This window comes from Centruroides sculpturatus, unplaced genomic scaffold (assembly GCF_000671375.1).
Source record: "Centruroides sculpturatus isolate CEXI.00-Female unplaced genomic scaffold, Cexi_2.0 scaffold903, whole genome shotgun sequence".
NCBI lineage: Eukaryota > Metazoa > Arthropoda > Arachnida > Scorpiones > Buthidae > Centruroides > Centruroides sculpturatus.
The window spans coordinates 268,848-291,474 of NW_019385049.1; the positions used below are offsets into that span (position 1 = coordinate 268,848).

Consider the following 22,627-nt stretch of genomic DNA (forward strand, 5'->3'; position numbering starts at 1 on the left):
TGTCCTTAAATTTTAATATTTTATTGTTAATTGTCTACTTGGACTTTACTTATTAATAGGACTTTATACTGGTGTCTAAAGATCGGCACAGTACTGAGAGTTAGTTCAGGAAAGAACAAAATTTCTTTATTATATCACCTGTAGTAATAATTTCTGTTTTTAATAAGATTTTAATTTATATAGTGAAATGATTAATTGTAAAAAATGTGAAAGATCCATTTATATCCTGGATTGGAATATGTATTTACAGTAAGTTTTAAAATTGTAATTTATTGTTAAAGGAAAAATTTTTAAATTATACAGTAACTTATCTGTTTGTTGTTGTTACTTTTAGTGTTAAGTGGTAATACTGCTGATGAGAGACATGCTAGCCCAAAACACATATAACAGAAATTATTACTACAGGTGATATAATAAAGAAATTTTGTTCTTTCCTGAACTAACTCTCAGTACTGGGCCAATCTTTAGACACCAGTATAAAGTCCTATTAATAAGTAAAGTCCAAGTAGACAATTAACAATAAAATATTAAAATTTAAGGACAGTAAGGCTTTTACAATTACTTCTTAATACGTGTCCATAATGGACTAAAGAGAAACATCATAATGGAATGACAGAAGAAAGGTGCAGGAAGGATAGACACAGGGTCGGACTAAGGCCTAGGCAACCTAGGCACGTGCCTAGGGCCCGTAATTTTTGGGGCCCCAAAAATTAGGTTTTTAATTTTTTAATTTTAAAAATAGGCCCGAAATTACAATGTTGCCTAGAGCCCGCTTTAGCCTTAGTCCGCCTCTGGGTAGACAAAGAACCAAATGGATTTAAACATGTGGCAAACACCTTCATCTGGCGAAACATCCATCAATTAAAAGATGATAATTGTTATCATCTTTATAATGATTGACTACAGAATGCCCAATTGTATAAGCCACAAGAGACTAATGGATAAGGTTCTCTCGTATATAATCTGCGGCTTATCGACAAGGTTTTACGGTATTAATGTTAATAAATGTTATATAATTAGAATAATTCAAAAACATTTAAAAAACTGCTAAAATTGATAGCTTTACTTTATCGAGTTACGAATTACGCATACCAGGAACTATTCAAGAAGAAAATACATAATCAAATTTCAAATTTGTTCGCGTGTTAAATACAATTGTTATCCACTTGCATGTAAGGGGAATCGATGCTATTAATGCTGGTTGAAGGTCAAGAGGTAGAATGATCATAGATACATTTAATCGGCCATTGTTTCAGTAGGTTTACGAACGACGAAAGTATGAAAGCCATCATTTACATGGTCGTTTCTGCTCTTTTGGGTAAGAAAATTTCGCTTTCATTTCCAAATACAGTAGAAACCCGATTGTCCGAGATCACATGGACCAGTGGCATTTCTATTCGCTTCGGAAAATCGGGGTTCTACTGAATTGATTATTTTCTTTATATTACACTAGCAACGTGTGTTAGAGCTTTTTAGGGAATGGGAATTAAATTTCGAGTATTTACAGTAATGAAAACTGCAAAAAACAAAAAATTGCACGTCTTAAGAGGGACTTTAAAAGTGATTGAGGACCCACGGGTGTCAAAGAATACACAGGCCAAATTTGGTGCTGATACGTTGAACGTATCAGCACCTTTACCTAGCATACATACATACATTTTTATTTTATATACTTGTATACAGAAAGGGTGCTTCAATAGATATTAACACTAATACTGAAGTAAGTCGTTACGCAGGATTTGTAGTAGCGAGTAATATTCCATCGCGTGCAAGAACCACAAAAAAGTTTGGCCTTGGTACCTGTATTGCAATAGATGCGAACTTTCTCCATACGGGTGTTAACATTCTTGATGCACTCTACGTATAATGTCACATATGGTAAATGATTTATTGTATTTTGATTTGCAGTAAACTTTAACGAGGCAATCGTGGTAAAGAATATAAACGAATACGTAGATGAAGTCCTCCACGTTAAGTTTCAACAAGTGATGAATAATGGTTTATTCGATTTTTTCTTCTTGCACTACACTTTAATGGACGATACCAGAATCACATTCCACAATGGGAAAATAAAGAATATGGCGGATCTGAAGAGAGACAGATATTGCGCTAACTTGACACAATCGAAAGAACTTCTCATCGTTTGCACTTTAACTTTCCATTCTTTAACTGTGGAGTATTTTGCAGAATTGGAAATCTCAGAAAATACGATTTTGACATTTTTGACAGTAAGCCACGTCGGTCCTACTGACTTGACTATCAAAATTACTTCCACTCCTCAACTTGATTACGCCAATCTTACCAGATTTCTCGTAGTTAACATGGGATACATATCTATCAAGTTCTCGTATCTGGAATACGGAGGTGAGATCTTCAGAAAACTAATAGAAGCCAATTTAAAGGACCATATAATGAACGAAATACACGAAATGTTGAACACTTATCTATGGAATTCCTTGAAATCTGCTTTGTCTCATTATTTCTCTCCCAAATAATGCGATACTGCTTCTAAATTTTAAACTGTATCGAAAAATAAAAATAGAATCTCGTGTAAAATTTTACAAAATTTGCCATGAAACCTTTTCAAGTATTAATTTTTTGGTTCTTTCCTTTCTATGGGCACCAAAATCGGGTACACGGGTACCGGTATAACTGAACAGACACGCCTGTCAGGTATACTGGTTCATGTATAAGGAAAGCCTTTTTACCATGTCCATCGTGGAAATCAGTCAGACTCTATCATGGTTTTATTTACGTTAGTAACATCTAAATGCCCATAATTACACAGAAACAAACAAACCCACCAGTGGCCAAGCGGTCTCCGTACCCGAACACTGTGAGTTTGGTCGTGTGTTCGCGCCTCGCTCGGATGGACTAGCCACGTGGAGTTTTTCGGGTAATCTCCACGTCTGTAATGCCTAAATATAGGCCAGTTTAATTTTAAAAATCTCCCGGAAGGCATCGCCCAAGTGTGTGGTGTCATAACTTAACAAACGATACGAACCCACTACACCATTAGGTAGAATTCTTATCTGGAATAATGGAAGTCAGATAAAATTTTGTCTCTAATTTGTATAGAATTTATTATATCGTATATGGTTATTATACAGGGTGGCCCAAAATTTAGTTAACAATTGTAAAGATTGAATTACCGTCTTATCTAAATACAAAATATATCAGCTACACACGGTTAATTAACTTTTGAGGCAACCTGTATACAACGTAATCAAAGGATTTTTCGGAAAAGTTTCGGTTCGGTCTTTTGGGTGATAGTATCGATAAATTAATACCGAAACTAGCCACTATGGCATTTTTAGCGCTGCAAACAACGTTAAAACGATTTCATTTACGGGAAGGCTTAAAAAGTGTGGTTTATCGTGGGCATATCGCAAATTTGGCAGCCCCGAAAGACAGTTTCGCACTGCACGTGAGAATCCAAGGATCAATTATGATCGGCTGTCGATAACCCGATTGCCCGTCATCCTATAAACAAATATGTAAATGCCTGGGGGAATTTATGGGTCTAATTTGAAAACTGTAGCCCAAAAATAAATGATTGGACATAGCTTAATTAACGTGTGTCGTAGGCTCTGCTGCCCCAACGAAGAACACATCGTTGATCCCTGACAAGAGGAGGAAGGTCATGGAACCAACAAGTAAATTCACTATAATAATGACATTCCTTTGTGATTCTCACTCCTAAATTTGTTTATTTATTTGTTAATAACTGGTTTTTTTTGTAAACCGCTTAAAATTCATTTAAATTTTAGCCTTATAATATACCAACGAAAATTCCTCTCTGTCATTATTTTATTGTATTAATTTATTCCACATTTTTGTGGTAAATTAATTTACATTAACAAAACTAAGATGAAGATCGTCGCTACATTGCTACGCTGCAAAATTTCTTTGTACAACGTACAGTACATAGTTAATATTTCAAATAATTTTCGCATTACAACAGCCCACATCATCTGCGATCCAGTAAATACGATGACACAATCCAATTGTATTATCCACAGCCTAGATCATGTACACAATTCTTCAGCGATCGTATAGTACAGAACCCACACCCTAATTTCAGACTGGATCTCCTGTAATATATCTGGAAACTATTATAAGTTAGTGAATGGTGAAAATTCCAAGTTTGGGGTACTTAACTTTTGTATATGAAGGGGGGACCATTGCCACTCACTCTTCCTCTCTTTCCGTCGAAGTCGGCGAGGGGATTATCACACCGCGAGGTCAGAAATTTCGAGAACAATAAAGCAATAATCAGAGAGCCGAAATTCAATTAATGGGAGCCGCAGTAAGGATCCGTGACTGGCGAGCCGCAGTTTGGCAATCGTGATTACGTCACAAATCAGAATTTTTGGTATTATTTATCGTACTCGGATCACGTAGGTTGAAGAGACTCGGGTACTTTCTCGACCCAGGAAATTATTCCACTCCTCGGATAAAATAATATAATTTAACAAATATTTTCGTAAATATTTAATTTCGTGAAATAAATTACAATTAATTCAAATAAGGTTTTTCTTTTAGAAATGTCCTTAAAATTGGATTGGTCCATTCTGCCGCAACGAACGAGAAATTGGAAGAAAATTAATAGCGAATTAGCGAGATTGAGGCCGAAGTTTTCATCTCTCAAACGTAAACGTCGAACGTCGAGCGCAGATATCTTGTAGGCGGCGCTCGACGTTCGACGTTCAAGAAAACGTCAGCCGCAACCTCTCTGCTATTGAACTGGAAACGTATATAACGAAATATTTTAAATAAATAAATAAACTTAAAATAATTTAGATAACGTCATTAATTTCAAATTTAAAGACTTTCTTTGCTGTAAACTTCCCAACGTCCACAACGTACAAAAATGTTCCATTGGAAGTAATGGCCATGTCGTGAGGCATGGAAAATCCCTACAAAAATTACATGAAATACGTTAAATACAGCCATTTAACTTGAATAATCGAATGAAAAATTTGTCTACTAACTTCGTAAGAATGCCAAGTGTTTATTACGTCTCCGTCGCTTAGTTTCATTGTTATACCCATGGCGGCGCCTTCTCTTGCGTAGGATAACGTCACGGCTAACATGTATTCACCTAAAACCAAGAATTATTATACACAATATAATCCCAATGCCGAATATGGCGACAAAGAAATCAACATACGGCAATTCGGAATTTTTTCTAGTCTGCTTTTGTCATATGCCCAGTGCTTAAATGTGTATTTTTGATTTTGAAAATTTTTTCAGTCGAATAGAAACATCTGCCGGAGAGGTGGAGTGTTTTAATTGGGAAACTGACTCCCTGTTTAGGTTTTAGACACGTGAAGAAAACACGACCGCGCCCTACGGTGTAAAAACCACCGAAAACTGGTAGTTGGTTGTGGATTGCGCCCGGTCACTTGGAGTTTCCCGGGTTTTCTTCGCATTTATAACACCTAAATAGGTACCAGTTTCCTTTAGAAAGTCCCCCTTTGGCAGATAGCCCACGTGTCGCGTTGCCGTGTACTGTACAAATAAACCAAATCATTATATATCGGTGTTTAAATAAATGAAAACTTACAATACGTAATGAAAAACACTGATCTAGTTTCGGGGGTTTAAGACCAAATTTTTAATGTTTTGATACTAACGAAAGCTTTATTCTTAAGAGAAAATTAATTATGCTAAACATCTCACCTCTATCAACAATAGCATATGGAGCACCCGTGGGTACATCGTTGTTTACTGTTAAATCTCCGAGTGAACCATCTTCTTTCAGCGAATAACAAAGAATTCTGGCATTCTCACGATCGGCAACGCACAGGCATTTTCTTTCTTCTATCAACGATAAGCTGTGAGGTACGTTCATTTTATCTATAATGTACAATTCATTTTCAGTGACGTTCAAATATCCAAGATCAAAATTTAATTTAATCGGAGCTAAATTGTAATATCACAGAATAACTATAAGTATTTTTTAAATTCCTTCCTCCCTGTGGTCACTAAAAAGGCCTTTCTTTAGCAATCCCATTATGAGTTCGACCAGGTCCACAAGCAGCAGCACAGTGGTGAAAAGTGGTCTTGATATATCTATGACCGATCACTCCTGGGTTCAGCCAGGCTCAAAATGGGCAGCTGGGTAGTGAGGAATAGGACTTAACATATCTGGGATGGGCCAAGTATTTTTTCGATCCGTCAGGATTCTTAAATTAATATCAATACAAAATCATGATACAATGAAACCTCTTAACAATGGCCACAGATGGAAACATATGAAAAAAAATGGCAGTTATTTGGAGATTTTTTTTGTAAATAACATGATGCAGAACAACCTACCATACTATTTCTAAAAAATAAAATAAAAAATAATGTGTTTAATCAATGGGAAGATGGGCTTGTGATACGCAGCGAGAAAGAAAATGGCGAATTGTTACACTTGTATATATCAGCTTTGCAAGTAGGAATAGATAAAAGAATGCTGATTACCTTCTATGTAGTGTTTAATTAAACATTGAAACTGCTTTAAAAGTATGTTGTAAATGAAATAACAATAACTATTGTCATAACAATAGATATAGTAAAATCTACCATATATTCAAAAATCATACCTTGTTGTCCAAATTCTCCATGGAACGTCCCGTCCGGTTTAAACGCTATAATTCGAGAATTACAATAACCGTCACTAACAAAGACAATGCCAGATGACGACACAGCCACGTCTGTAGGTTTACAAAAGTGAGATCTATCCGATCCCGGTTTGAATTTTTGTCCGAGAACGAGGAGAGGTTCCTCGTTATTTGAAGCAAATTTGAAAACCTTGAAATGAAGTACGGAGATTAAATGCATTTGTAATTTTTGCACAATTGTTCTCTTAGAATTACATTATTTAATATTCGAGCGAATCCGTACAAAGCAAACAAGTACTGTGTTTAATTAATTAAACTACAGAAATTAGGGAATGTTACCTGATGAAGGGCTACATCCGTTACCCAAGAATTTTCGTGACTGTCTAAAGTTAATCCGTGAGGAAGATAAAATCTGAAACATTAAGAAAACAATTATCAATATTAAATCATTGCTCCTAAAACTACACGAGATATTGTATCTTAAACACTAAAGCTACACACTTCTATCAAATCTTTAGCAATTATCCCAATCTAAAGTCTACTTGTAGTACAGAAATTCGATCCTAACGTGCCTAGAATATGCAGAAATGATATTAATTCAGAGTACACGATATCGGCTCACAGTACAGATAAAGACTACAGTAGATCTTTGGTTAAAAGATTACATAAACGTGTGACATTCTCATGGGAAATGAGAATACTGCGCTTGCATCCTTCATAAAAATAGACGAATCTGAAGTAAACTGGAATCAGGTTAGGGACATCAAAAGAATTGACAGACCGGGCAAAGGGGCGATATACTGATAATAAAAGCTTGCAGAGAACTGTTTAAATACAACAGATTGCAAGTTCCTTGAAGATATCGGGATGCAAATGAGAGCAGTAACAGGCACAACGTTGGTGTCACTTCATAGCTAAACTTTTCGTTTGATCACCCGGTATAAATATATATAAAACTTGGCTTACACTATGAATAAATGCAGTTATTTGTAACTTATAAATTAGCAGATTTTGTTGTTCAAGAACCCGGATCTCTGGAACCACGAGGCCACAAGTGGCAAAATGAGGCAATCGTTTAGTGGTAGCTTTCAGCATCTGCAATCCCCGACTATCAGTGCTAAAATTACCACACATAAGACAAAACCTAATTAATCCTTCGAGGATAATGATGAATTTGACATTTGTAAATTTACAACCATAATAAAACCAAAGCGGAAAGTAACAAACCTGTTTTTCCCCCAGCTTCTAATTACTTGTCCGGAAGAGGGATCCAAAATTAAGATCGTGTCAATTTGAATAGGGCCCAATTCTTGTTGCTGATAATTATCGCCTTTAAAACTTCTACAATAAAAATATATACGAATAATTATCTTGAAAACACATCGGTAATTTTATAGAATTATTGCAATATATAAAATTACGAGGAATTAAATAAAACATTTACCTCATGTCCCACATTCTGTCCCCACGATGAAACACGTGGACATTTCCTAACCTGTCAACGTCCACGCCCGCTACCTGTCGGATGTCTCTGAATATATTTTCTGGAGGCCATTCTACCTGTTCTTCGATCGATATTCTGGTGTTTTCGTTTCTCAGGAATTTGTCATTCTTCAAAAAAAATTATTTTATAAAACAAAAACCAGAATTTTCTTGTATTTTAAATATTCTGTCTTTTATGCGGCAAAAAAGAAAAGAATTCCATCAACGAGTTGCGTATATTTCCCGGCTTTTATAAAATTTTATTATAAAAATAACTTTTATATTATTAATCATAATAAATAAAATTGCGTGTGTCGCCATCTGTTATGAGATTTTGTTAAATATAAAAAAAATCTTTATTACAAAATGGCAAAAAAATTAATTTTGAGGTTCGAGATGTGTTTTATTAAGTGTGTAAATGAAAGTCGATTAAGTCCAACCTCTCTGCAGATATGACACGTGACACCCCTCTAACTCCCCAACCCCTCGATCTTTAACTATCAAAATTTAATAACAACAATGTCTCACGTACACAAGTTACCATACCAAATTTCGTTACTTAATTTTTACCCCATCCTGAGATATTAAATGAATATGCGCCCACAAACACGAAAACACACACCCACGGAATTCTCCCCCTTTTTTTGGGTTCAGGTCTCAAAACACGGAGATTTCCAAAATTTCCGGAGGGCCAAATTTCACAGGACATTTGAGCCTAACGCAATAAAAACGGACAACGTCGAAATTCGAAAAAAAAAATAGCTATTAAATTGTTAAATTACACACTTAACAGAAGAATCTGTCGTTACAGCAGTGTGTTATCGATTTTGCACCTGTTGATGACGTCAGACAGAGGAGATAGAGGTAGAAGCGCGTGTCGTCGTTCGTAGTCTACGGGCAAGTCGCCCGGTAAAGCGGCTTTTAAGCTTTTGCCGTATTATAATAATTAGCATTTTAATAAAATCACGTAACAGATGTCGTCACACGTAATTCTTTCTTTAGCCGGGAAATTTAAGCAACTCCTTGCTGGACTTTTAAACTGTTAGACAAGTGTCTCCAAAGTAGTCGATATCGCCTCCCCCCCAGGATTCGATCGAAAACAGCACGTTCGTAAAAAGTTATTAGTGCAATGGGTTATGTGTACGGTAAAACCTGTCCAATACGGAACCCGGGAATAAAATTATTCGGTACAGTCTGGTTCCGGTTTAAACAGGTTTTGACGTGTTAATACTGTGTGTAGATTAACACCGTCTCACCAGATTATTAGCCGAATTAGCATAAAAGAGGGGTGGGTCAACGGTCAAAAAAGTTCGGAGATTCCCGGTATAATGAATTTGGTTTGTTTTCGGCAACGCGACAGTGGGGAGATTCGAGTACCTATTCAGGTGTTACATACGTGAAGAAAACCCGGGAAACTTCCCGTCGGTACCATTTTTCGATGGGATCTTATCCAATAGTCCAGTAGTATGAGGGGCCAACGAGGTAATAATTCCCGGAAGACAAACGAAAAGATCAAATATTTCATCTGTCTAGCGAATTCGATTTTCGTGCGGATCGGTTAAATGGGATGCCGCAACGCAACACACGGGTGACGTGCCAAGCGGGATGCCCTCCCACGAATTTCTGATCATATTTAGTTGTTAGACACAAGGAGAAAATTCCATCTAATTATTATACGTTATTTTATTCTCACACTTCCCCAACGTGGCTAGCCCGTCGGAGAGGCGCGAATCCACGATCATAACATACTTAGATATAACGAACAACCTTCCCCGGAAGAAGCTATCCTTGTTTTCCGGAAGACGTCACTTCCGTTCGGAAAAGGGGGTTTAAAAATCGTTTAGACTTTTATCTGTCGGACACGCGTTCGTATTGTTTAAATAGAATGCGTGAAAGGTTGACGTTTCGCGTCGTTTAGAAGAAATGGCGATTTTATGGAGGGAGGAGGAACCACCCGTTTCCGATTCGAACCGAGGAAAGAAGAAATGGAGGTTATTTTCCGTCGGGAAGAAGTCTCTTACCGTTTTGTAGTCGAGGAATTGCTCGGGATAGAAGTATTCTGCCGGTTCGGGGTAGAATCCGGCGGCCAAACAACCGGCCGACAGACACAGCAAGAGACGCGCACACACCATTCGATCACGGCATTAATCGACGTCTTCTTCTCTAGCCTCGAACCGGAAACCAATCTTTCCGTTGTAGATGGCGCTGACAGCGAGAACAGACGACGGAAGTTGGAAAATTTTTAACGCTGGTTATTCCGCTCGGTCGTGGGTTAATTTCGGTAAAAAAAAAAAAAAAAAAGAAAGTCGTACGCGAACTACCACTCGAAAATTGGTATCGATCGAGAGGGAGAAGCGCGGGAGACGTTCTCCTTCGTCCAATTCGTTACACGTTAAATAACACTCGAATTTTCAGATCGTCGACGTACAAACCAATCGGCGACGTTTTAATTAAAACAATTGGATAAGCGAGCCAATGACTTGGCCCGTTTCATTTGAAACGGATAAGTGATTGGCTTGCTTATACAGCTGTATTATTAAAGTAACTTTACCAGGCAACGTGATGTTTCTCGTTGCTGCCTTACTTTGCAACACGTATTGTATGAAATAATACGGTTAAACAATGCGAATTTTCACGAACGTGTTCAATGTTTACCCTCTTCACTACAGTTCGGTAATTGATAGGATTCTCCCACCTCCATTTCCGTAGCATCCTGTCACGACCCGATTCTGGCAAACGCACAAGAATCTTTCGTAGTCACGTGAGAATGCCCAATTGTTTCTTTAGGAGTCTGGTCTGCTATAACGTCGCGATGATTGAAATACATTATAACACGAGATTTTCGAGACTAACAAATAGTAGTGTTACGCGGCTGACACTCGAAGCATGTACAGCCTCTCAATACCGCTTCATTCATTCTTATAACTAGAATCCTTCCTTGTGTTTGGAGCTACTAATATACAAAACCACCTCTCATTCGTGAGAGGTGGTTTTGTATATTAGTAGGTACTAAGCTGCACAGAGTGGCATCTTCCGCCTTTGCTCGGTGACGAGCAATGTAAATGAATGTTTTTGCACCGGTCGATATTTAGGTTTTTCTCTTGCCGCAGTGGTAATTTCGACCTCTTCTAGACTTCTTTTCCGCAGTTGTTTGGTCTGGATCACACCGAACGACTGCGGTTTGTTTGGCAGCTCTGATGTAAGAAAAATGTCAATTTTAGGAATGTGCGGGTGACTTACAACGCTCCACTTAAGAATTGAATAATGAGGAAATGCTTTTAACATACCATTCCCAATCTTATCGGGTCATTGAGGCAGTTAATGTATTTTATATTTTCTCAGTGTTCGTTCCGATTTCGAGTTTTCTGTCAACAAATTGTTTCTCGAATAAGCTAGTGTCGAATTGGTCTCGATGTCATAATATGCTAAACAGTAGCGAACTGCAGTTTACCTTTGGAATGTATGCTATGCAGATGCTGACTGCCATTGTACTGTTATGATAAGGAATAACAATTGGATCCGGTAGGCTACCAGTTGGACTGTGTTGATTTTAGGAATTTGGCAAAAAGAAGAGTTGACATGGCAAGAGGAAACCTCAATATTGTCATGAAAGCATTTGTTTATGTTGTTCGTTACCGAGTGAAGGCAGAAGATGCCACTCGGTGGAATTTAGTACCTACTGATATACAAACTACTCCGTGCCGACTTTCATTTGTATATCCACGTGTGCATCACCTGGTTTTTGAAATCAATATACTTTCCTTCAGTGAACTATTTAACAAAGCCCCAAACACCAGCAAACATTCTAGTTATAAGTATGAATGAAGCAAATATTGAAGAGTTAAGTATTAAGAAAAGCTTTGAGTCTGTACATGTTTCTAGTGCTGCCGGTCCCTAATACTATTTCCATAACATCTTGTTATTTTTATCGGATGAAATTTAATTATGTATTTTTAGTAACAAAAAACATCTGGACTTGTGTTTCTGATTGCTTCCTATCTTCGGTATAGAGGTCAAAGCCTTCGTATCACATTCTGTAGAAGATAACAGTGATTATTATTTTTCAAATTCTTATATTTACTGAGACATTTAAGATGCATCACTAAATAAAAGAACTGTAGAACTTCTACTTAAACATAAATATTGGAATGATTTTTATTGTAGAAGACAGTGTTTTGTGTTACAAATGCAACGATAGCAGATTTAACATTCCAAAATTTTATTTGTAATTTTTCAAAATATAATGCAAAACTGTAACAACAAAGTATTCTTAAACATCAGATAGATGACATATGGCAACTATGAAACGAATTATCACATATATAAAAAATTATGATGATTCCAATTTCTGATTGTTTCCTCGCAACGAACGCAACTGAATTCGATTAAATTCCTCCATAAAAAAATCAAAATCTGGCAATCTTAACAATCTTATTTATATAATACGAATGCCAACACTCCTGAAAATTGGGTACGTAGCTTTTAAATGGAATGATAGGAAGCGGAGGACCTATTTTCACTAATCTCGTTTTGTACTTTCTGCAACGACGTGTTTCACGGCTGGAAATAAAACCCAGTAAATTTCGTGCGGCTCTGAATATAAATTAACAAAAAAACTAATGAGACTTACCTCCATCCAAGGCCTGAGAAGCCAATCCCGTTGCAGCATTCATGGCTTTGTTAAGAGTGCTGTCTATATTTTCTCTGTTCTTTAAGAAAACCGGTCGAATGAAACGGTTGTAGATAACTGATGATCCGTTATTGGACGTGGGAATAAAGCACCAGATGAGAAATATGCACTAGAAATTAAAAAAAAATTATATATAACCAAATTAATATCCATAAAATTATCCTACGGCTACTTATCTTTCAATATGTACTTGTAACGACCCAACAGTTTAAAATTAATTATTGAAAATCCTCAATAATAGAGATAATTAAGTTATTTTATAACTACAGAAATTCACACACAGACAGATCTATCACCACCTGTTGCAAAATTATTGTTAAATTTTGAATCGGACTGAAGTAAGATTCAAACTTGCAACTCAATATAATATACTAGCTGCTAGCTTCTGTTCCGTTAGATGATAATGGCAATGAACTCATTACGCCACAATTACAGTTGTCCCCACATCAGGCAGATGTTTCTCAGACAATATTTGGTTAATTTAAAATTGTTAATCGTAAAAAATTCACAAAAAGAATAAATTAATTTATTTTTAAATAAAATTCCAGTAAAGTTGACTTTTGTTTATCAAAATTTCCTTAACATAGTGACTTGCTTATGTGCTCTAATGGTTATTTATTTATTTATTTTCAAAAAGACATTGTTCGCCAAATAGGCCTTTCTCAGGCATCTTAGAACAAAAACCAACAAAATAAAACATAGTAGTAAGAGGGTTAGTTAAACAATAACCAAGACATTAGCTGAAAAATTTACATTATTTTTTAAGTCCAACAATCACTATAGATTAAAGTTTTTTACATTCGTTTTTGAAGATTTTGTAACTTGATATATTCCTTAATTAAATTATTACTCAAACTATTCCAATAGGAAGTCATTTTGAAGATCAGTGCAGATTTTCCCACCAAGTCTAACGATTGGAAGATTATATTCACAGATCTTGCGAGTATCTCGTGTTCCTGATCTTCGATGTTCACCTATGTTATTTCCGAGACAGCTGTTTTCCTTGTTACCCTTTATGTATTTATAACTCTCTAACAGGACTTGTTTCGTGTAAATTTCATATATCCTATCAATATTGTCGGTGCGGTAGAATTCTGACATCAATTCCCTAAAATATAGATTATGTATTGAACGCATGTAGCGAATTTGTACCACCTGAAGTTTGTTGATAGCGTATAAAGATGCAGTTCACCAGACTATAATTCCATATCTTATTTTGGATTCTATGCATATATGGTACAACCGTTTCAAATGTAATGTACTTAAGCATAGAGCAATATCATCTATTTGTCTGTTCCAGCGCAGATTATTGTCAAAAGTTATTTCTAAAAAAACTTAATAGTGTTTACACTTTCTATGTTATCAGCAGTTATTTAGATTTTTAGATGGTTGAAGTTAACTTTTTCGTTTCTATTGGCAAAACAGAGAAGTTTTGTCTTGTTTTTATTAATTACCATCTATTTTTTCCATATAATTGTTTAATGTTTTTAAAATGTTATTTAAATTCTCTTGAAGGATTGTAGCATTTGTATGAGAAGTTATCACTATATCGTCAGCATACATTAAATATATCATCTTTTGATACACAGTATGATTGAACAAATCATTGATGTATATATTGAAAAGCAGAGGACCTAGAATTGAACCAAGGAATGCCCTTGTTTGACTTAAATGAACTGGAAATAACCGGTCCAATTTTGATGTAGTAAGTTCTGTTTAATAAATATGACTTTAACCAACTTAGAGGAGTTCCTCTTAGACTAACAGTTTGTAATTTTAATTCTAAAACTTCCAGATTCAAGCTATCAAATGCTTTTGAAAGGTCTACAAAAACTGACATTACTATATTTGATTTATCAACTTGCGACATTACTGTTTTAAATGCAACAAAGCATCTACCGTCGAGAATCCCAGTTTGTAAGCGTATTGATTACTGTGAATAATCTGGAATTTGTTTATAAAAGTAGAAAATCTTCTCAAAAATTTTTTCCAGAATATATACTATTATGATTGGACGGTAGTTTTCTATCTCACATTTAGATCCTTTATCCTTATATAATGGCAACACTAAGTTTTGATTTAACTTTTCTGTTAAACAACTTAATTAGTTCAATTATTAACCATCAATAACATGAAGTATGAAATAATGTCATTCTCCCAGTTGTAATTTACACTCTTGTTAGTTAACATAATGTAAAGCGTGGCTACTTTGCACTGATTTTTTCTTCATAAGTCTTTGCAGTCTCTTATATTGGAGTTCTAAATGTTTTCTATTGCTTGCGTACTCTAAAATGTCTATTGAAACATCTAACCAAATCTCAGCATTGCAGCTTTCTCAATTTAAGAAAGAAAGAAAAACCAAAAAATATGGCACAAAGTATCCTCATAGAGGGAGGATACTTTACACCATTTTAAATACTGCATACATAAAAAACCAGGAATGGACAAGGAGCAATGCTTTCACTGGGCAATGTTACTGTAAACTATACTCAAAAAAGCAGACTATTTGAAATAAGAGCAGCAATTTATTAAATTAACAATATCTACGATATGTATAAAAGAGATACAGAATTAAATTATGTGATTTTCAAATCATAATTGATATACTAGCCTTAGAGGCATTGCAGACATTTTCTAGATACTTGACACCTTGTATAACTCTCTTGGATTCTGGGTCATCAGTTATGTTAGTCTCATCATAATTCCAAAATGTTTTCAGGGGTTACTGTTCCAAAGTTTTTGTAAAATTGTCTATGAAATCTAAGTATTTCCTTTTCTATCAAGACCCTAGCCTTTTTTATGTTTGCTGCAAAACATAATGTTAATTGTGATTTTCTTTTTAAATAACCTCTCAATTATTGTTTTTCTGGTCAATTATTTACAAACTGTTTCACTATTCTCCTAGTCCAACACAAATAAGCATGAACAAATGCAGTGTAATTTAGACTCATTACGGGGAATCCAAAAGTCACTCAAGAAACAGCATAATCAGAAAACATTCTTCTCTACTCCACCTCTATGCTGGTGCAAAGTACCCCACCATAACTAAAATGTTCATATGCATTTGCATTTATGCTTAAATATATATTTTATTTTTAATTAAATATAATTAAAAATAAAATAAATATATATTTACATTGTTATAGCTATGAGGCTTTGAAATAGTTACAACAGTTAATATTACAATATTTTGAACTTTTTTTGGTCTAAAGTTGAATCAAGAGTCTAGCCAGTGCAAAGAATTGTGGGATGCCCTATTCAATTATGGAATATGCTATAATATGCCCTCTGAGATAACATAAGAAAATGTATTCAAGTGATTCATATTTTACTTGCCACAGGTTGGTAAAAGTGATTTGCAAAGTATCCGCACTTTATGGTAACTTTCTTTAGCTAACTGAGAAGTGACGAAAATGGAAACTGTAACAGAGAATGTTGCAGATAATCCCCATTCATACGTTATATAAACTGACCAAATTTTACTGTGGCTTATCGTAAGTTCATAGTTTTGTTGATTCTTGTCATGTATAAATTATAACAAAGCATCGTAGACTATCTCCAGTAACCACTAAGTCCAGTTACATCAATAAATTATGACACCATGCGTCACAAAATATATAATCCATGAAATACAATATTCGCTACCAGTTATAATGTCAGGATTTACAGGCAAAAGTTCTCTTGCCAGTTACACAACTGTTGAATTTTCTTTGCTGGTTTCGGTTTTCAAGTGTTTGGTACATCTAAACAATCAATATTGTTGCTACAATTACTTGGCCATAGTGTGTCAAATTTTTGCAACATTATTGATAAAAGAAAAATTGATATTTAGCATTTCATATAGATATTTTTTCTTCACTTCCCTAATGATACTTTTTGTATGCTTCTAAAAATTTTATGATCTTTTCTGAAGTCCACTTTTTCTTCATTTTTTAATTTAAAAGAATTAATTAATTGTGTTTAATTAATTAATCAGTCACAATAACAATACATACATAGTAGTGATAATTAATATTAAAACAAAACTTCACTAGTAAAATCTTCACATCACAGATGGACTGCCATGATAGTTTATGGTCAAACATGCAATGTTTACTGGCAGTGGTGTGCAATTCATCATGGGTGCCAGCAAATCCATGCAAATGTAAATCCGGCTTAAGATAATATCAGTGTATCAAGTTTCCTACGGCTCCAACCACATAAGCTTCTCTTTTGATGGTAGACCACGTATGTCGAGCCTTAACCTGTCCCGCGTTGTTCCCAAATATTTTCGTGTTGACTTCAGTTGACCTTCGTGGGCGTTCCCAAATATATTCGTTTCTGCATCGGAATGTTTTTTAAACATCAGATGTCGCTACTTGTATGGAGTTCCGAAATTAGTGACTCTTATCAAAAGAACCATTATGTTATCTAGTTTTTGCACGGCAGGATACTGCAATTCTAGGAATAGTTGCTTATAAGAAATCACAAAGGAAAGTAGACTATTAGTTCGTCTCTGTTTTGACAAGGCAACGACTGGGAGAAAGAGCACTCTGAATAAATCAGAATTGATCAAATATTTATTTATTTTAGGTTCCAATGAGTCTGAATTATCAGACAGCAACAACGAGTACATACAAAATGAAAATATAAGAGATGATAGTGGTAATATTGATCACAAAATACGACGACAAGTGGATATAGAGGCCGATCACGCAGTAATACTCGAGGAAATAATGGTGCACAAAGTCCACGATTTAGTAGTGACAATGGTTAGATCTGTACGAACTTTAGAAGCCCTCAAGTAAACAGTTTCACAGGCCCAGCAGGAATCCAATGTAATTTACGAAGTGATGCTACCAGGGCTGTGGAGTCGGAGTCGTGGAGTTTTGGTGTTTTAGCCAGAGTCGGAGTCGTGGAGTTTTGGTGTTTTAGCCGGAGTCGGAGTCGGATGGTAAGGAAAAGTCGGAGCCGGTAGATTTTTACGCGACTCCACAGCCCTAGCAGGATTGTGGAGTCGGATCATGGAGTTTTGGTGTTTTAACCGGAATCAGAGTCGGATTGGTAATGAAAAGTCGGAGTCAGTAGATTTTTACGTGACTCCACAGCCCTGGATGCTACACCAATTGACTGTTTTAGTATATTTTTTGATGATGAACTAGTGGACAAGATCGTTGAAGAAATGAACAGGTATGGTGATAGTTTGATAAACTGTGACGATTTACAGGAAAATAGTTGTATAAAGAACTGGAAACCAAAAACAAATCCAGAAAATAGAGAATTTGTAATAATGGAATTTGTAATAGAGGACTTATAATGGTCACAAGTATCATTATAAAACTGCGCCTAGGCATGTACTTTACAATTGACAATGTTTTCTACACCATTGTTTTCGAGTGCAATGTCAAGCAATCTGCTTTCTGCTTTTATTGTAATGTCTGCATTTTACAGACAATAATCAAGCCTCAGGTAGTGATGATAAACTGCATAAATTATGCAGTGTTATTGATCATTTACACCACAGGTTTAAATATGCTTACATCCCAGATGAAAATGTCTGTGTAGATGAAAGTCTTATGTTATGGAAAGGCAGACTGGGATTTAGACAATATATACTGAGCAAGTGCGCTCTTTTTGGTGTAAAAAGCTTTGAAATTTGCGAGTCACGAACAGGATATGTTTGGGACTTTATAGTTTACATGGGAGCTACAATGGAATATGGAAGTTTTGAAGGTGAGCAAGGTGAAAAAGTTGTGTTTACCTTATTAGAACTGTTGCTCGGTAAGAATTTCAAGGGTTTTTTAGACAGGTTTTTCACCTCACCAACCTTAGCAAAAACGCTTCTGGAGAAACAAACATATGTGGAACCATGAACAAAAAATCGGATTGGAATGACACAAAATTTTCCTGACCATAAACTGAAGGAAGGGGAATTTATAACCTGTCAGAAAGATAAATTGTCTGTGTTTTGTTGGAAAGATAAAAGAGATGTGACAATTCTAAATATGACGAGTAACAACAGATTCTCTGATTCTGGTAAACGTAACAGATAAGGAGATGTAATAATGAAGTCAAATTGTATTTTAGATTATAATTGTAATATGAGTGGAATCAATCTGTGTGATGGAGTGATACACAATTATCTGTGCATGAGAAAAACAGTAAAATGGTATAAAAAAACTGTTTTTTCATATGATGGATATTGCACTATATAATGCTTGTGTTTTGTATTGCCAACATATGAAAAAACAGATATCATTTCTTGATTTTCATATGTCTGTTATTAGAGAAGTGATGGAAAAGTTTCACACAAACAGACACATAGCCTACCATGGTTGACTGTCACGTGAAAATCCATTATGTTTATCCAAATGGCATTTTTCCAGTTTTATATCACCAACAGAAAAAAAATCCAACTAGAGTTTGTAAAGTCTTTTCAGCAAACAAAAAGCGAGTAGAATCATGCTATCAGTGCGTACAATGTTCCATTCCTCGCTTTGAGATTTATCACACTAAAACTAATTTCTAAAATAAAAGTTTTTGTTTTTACATTTCCTAATATGTCTATTTTGTGTGTGTAAAATATAAAGTAATTTGGAATGATACAATAGCTACAATTATTATTTTTCTAGAACGCGTGATCGTGTTAGGCTTAACATTGAAAAAAATTCAACGTGGAGTGACATGCAACAAAGAAAATATTCAACATCAGATAGGTTAAGCCAATTTAGACTTTGTAAGCATACTACATTTACTGCTTGCTGCAAACCTTCCCTTTCGTTTAAATGACTGTTTTATCTACTGATATAAATCTATGTTGCAAAGAATCAGAAAAATTAAACCTTTTACAGCTGTAAATGCAGGACAGATCAATGGCTTGGCTTAAAGCATTATTTGATAATATAATATTACAAATACAATATGCTAAGTTTTACGTAAATATAGTGATCACATTGGACAGAAAGGCATTATTACAGAATTCTCAAAAAAATTTATAACAAACAGCTGAAACAGTGTGAATATATGAGAGTGTCTTGGAAAGTTCTGAGAACACTAAATCCCTTTCTAGAATATAAACGTGGTTAATAAAAATCAATTAATATTAAATTTAGTTTCTTTAAAATAATTATTGACAAAACAATTATCTTAGACATAACTATTATGCACATACCTTCGTTAACCAATAGAAAGGAACCCAATTTAATATGATGTCTGAGAAGAATTCGACGGTGTTAAAAGCGGCGAAAACCACCCAATATGTAAGCCACTTGGTATCATCATCTTTGGAACTGCTTTCTATTGCAACAATACTGGAAATACATACAAATTATTATATATAAGTAAAAAGAATATAATTTATTATATTAAAATACAGAGTTAATATTTCAGAATTAACTGTGTGTTTATTTAAATTCAAAGTTCTACTCTTCAGCCTATACTATTAACATAAGCTTTTAAATTTACATACATAGAAAAATGCCGGAAAATAGCTAATATCTATTTTATCAAAATGTAATTTTAAATGACTTATCATTATTCATTAGTAAAATTGTAAATCAATTTTTGAAAATATGCAAAAAATTTAAAAAAGGGTTAATTTGTTCTAATTTATGCAAACTCAAGTGAATTATTATATTATTAGATACTGTATTGGCCTGAATATTAGTCTTTGTTTTATCCAAGTTTTAAAGGGGGAAGCTCTTGATCTTTAGTTAGGTCCTGACTTATATTTGAGTCCCATTAAAATTTTCCTTGCTTTTAATAGCTGTCTGTGATACACACTGTGAAGAGTTAAAACTAATACTGAAATTTGATGCGTCGATTGTTTAGTGATGCTAAATGCCAGCCAAGTTGCCTGTCATGATGCACTCCACGAACTAAGTGTTTGGAACAATTGTATTTACAGCTATCTGGGAATCAATCAGCATAAATAAACTTTAGATTGCTTTCTTAGTCATTTTTATGAATTGTATTTAAATTGTATCTAGTTGATCAGAATATTGTATTCGAACAGTTTGTTTTATAGAAAAAACTATATGAATTGTACACCCATTTTATAAGTGACAAATAGTTTAAGTTTTTTTTTTGGTTAAAATTAATAAAAGCTATAGAGCAAAAGCAAAATAATGACCTATGCACCGGGCTGCTCCTCATATACATCATGCCATGGAAGTAGGCTTTCTGGCATATTTCACGTGTATTCCAGAGTATGCGCTTCAGATTTATGACTATCAGAAATGAAACTTTGTATTCTATTTTTGTTTGGTTTATATCTGTGTAAAATATTTTTGTACAGTCTAAAACAGGGTGTCCAACCTTTTTTGTTTCTCCGGGCCACATTGTAAGAAATCATGGAGTTTTGAGCCACAAGTATATATATACTCGTGGCCCAATCCTTAAATATACAAGTATATTTAAGGATATTTAAAAAAATTACTTCTAAAGACACTTTCAATTTTTACTTAGAAATAGATAAATTCATTTATTATAAAGGAGACAAACAAAAGTTTATTTGAAAAATACAATTATTTGTTTTACTTGGGTGTCTAATTTATAAAAAGCTACACAAAAGGAAATTAGATTACAAGTAACTTGTTTTTTCTGTGAGATGGAGAGTTTTACGGAATGTGAAGTTATCGAGAATAAAATTTCCGGGACTCTACTGTATTGTTATATGCAGCACGAGATCAAAATTTTGCATCAATAGATTTAATGGTGTAAATTTTTATTACTAGTAAAACAATATTTTAATTGCAAATATTTTCAACCTATTTAATAGGTCATCATCAGGCTTCACGCAACATAAAATCTACAGTTATTGTCAGCAAGAAATTTGTAATGACATTAAGTTATAATATGGTATTGCATATGAAATAATATGTGTTTTTATTACATTTATATTTGATGAGTTCTGTTTATTATTTCAATAGATGCGGGGTCGGATTAACCAATAGACGAACAAGACAAATGTCTAGGGCCTGTAATTCGGAGAAGCCCGCCTCCAGTAGAGAAAAAAAAAATAATAATAATAAAATTAAAAAAATAAATGTAATCATAATAATTGATAAAGTAATAAAATCAGATTCGGTGTTACATACCATACCAGTATAGTGTGCTTGTATACATGATAACTCCAAATATGCATACTGTGCATGTATTAATTTTTGTATTCTCTATTATTAATAAAAAATCTTTAAGCGACACTACTTCAGAAGCAACTTATTAAATGGAGCCCCAATCCAAATTTTGTCAAGGACCCAGTAGAAGCTTAATCTGGCACTAAATAGATGTGTTACAATATTTTAGAGTTATAGCATATAATGACGACACTTTTTTATATTCCCCTTATGTGTATCTATTATAGAAACTGAAGTAATCAAATATACAGAAATGTGCCCTTGCTATAATGATTTTCCAGTAAGATTTCAATCATCCTGTCAGTAAAACCTGTTATTATAATACAAAAAATCCTTTAAAAACATTCCTCAAGACAATACATACAAATGTGTCTTTATTCCAATCCAGTCCTTTCAAATGCACATTTGAGGAATTAACAAATTTCACGGCAGAGTAGACCTTTCTTTACAGACTGTCCGCCTCTAAATGTAAAACAGTTAAAATATTCCTCAGACGATGGCACTTCATACACTCCGTATAAAATTAAATAAATACATTTAATATAAAAATATTTCTATGTATTTATTCACATTCTGTTTCATGTTCATTACTTTCTTTCAGTTACTTCTCTTATTCATATATTTAATTATAGATAAAATAGTCATGTTATTTAGTTACTTATTCTAATATTGTTCAAATCTAAAGCCTCCGTCATGCTTTCAACTCTGGTATCAAAATGTTATGG

The 22,627-nt window shown here is 34.4% G+C and overlaps 3 protein-coding genes across 4 annotated transcripts in view; 1 reads left to right on the top strand and 2 right to left on the bottom strand.

Moving 5' to 3' along the window:
- The first annotated feature begins 788 nt into the window (after nucleotides 1-788).
- Nucleotides 789-3,043, top strand: LOC111633923. The gene is made up of 2 exons (XM_023378580.1): nucleotides 789-1,318; nucleotides 1,909-3,043. The coding sequence occupies exons 1-2, from the start codon at nucleotides 1,279-1,281 to the stop codon at nucleotides 2,493-2,495; spliced, it is 627 nt and encodes a 208-aa protein (XP_023234348.1). The 5' UTR covers nucleotides 789-1,278; the 3' UTR covers nucleotides 2,496-3,043.
- Nucleotides 3,044-4,477: 1,434 nt separating this feature from the next.
- LOC111633922 (peptidyl-glycine alpha-amidating monooxygenase A-like) lies at nucleotides 4,478-10,293 on the bottom strand. Its single transcript, XM_023378579.1, has 8 exons — nucleotides 10,118-10,293; nucleotides 8,059-8,225; nucleotides 7,842-7,955; nucleotides 6,954-7,026; nucleotides 6,597-6,804; nucleotides 5,686-5,862; nucleotides 4,995-5,104; nucleotides 4,478-4,919 (listed from the first exon to the last, which is right to left on the bottom strand). Exons 1-8 carry the CDS (start codon nucleotides 10,226-10,228, stop codon nucleotides 4,800-4,802), a joined length of 1,080 nt encoding a protein of 359 aa, XP_023234347.1. The 5' UTR covers nucleotides 10,229-10,293; the 3' UTR covers nucleotides 4,478-4,799.
- A 2,005-nt stretch (nucleotides 10,294-12,298) lies between these two features.
- The window catches only part of LOC111633912 (receptor expression-enhancing protein 5-like), a 28,149-nt gene continuing 17,820 nt past the window's right edge, over nucleotides 12,299-22,627 (bottom strand). For both annotated transcript variants that reach the window (XM_023378567.1, XM_023378568.1), the window contains 3 exons: nucleotides 19,937-20,075; nucleotides 12,727-12,895; nucleotides 12,299-12,656 (listed from right to left, as the gene is read on the bottom strand). In XM_023378567.1, the coding sequence (XP_023234335.1) occupies nucleotides 12,616-12,656; nucleotides 12,727-12,895; nucleotides 19,937-20,075 (349 nt within the window). In that variant the 3' untranslated portion in view covers nucleotides 12,299-12,615. The remainder of the gene's footprint in view (nucleotides 12,657-12,726; nucleotides 12,896-19,936; nucleotides 20,076-22,627) is intronic.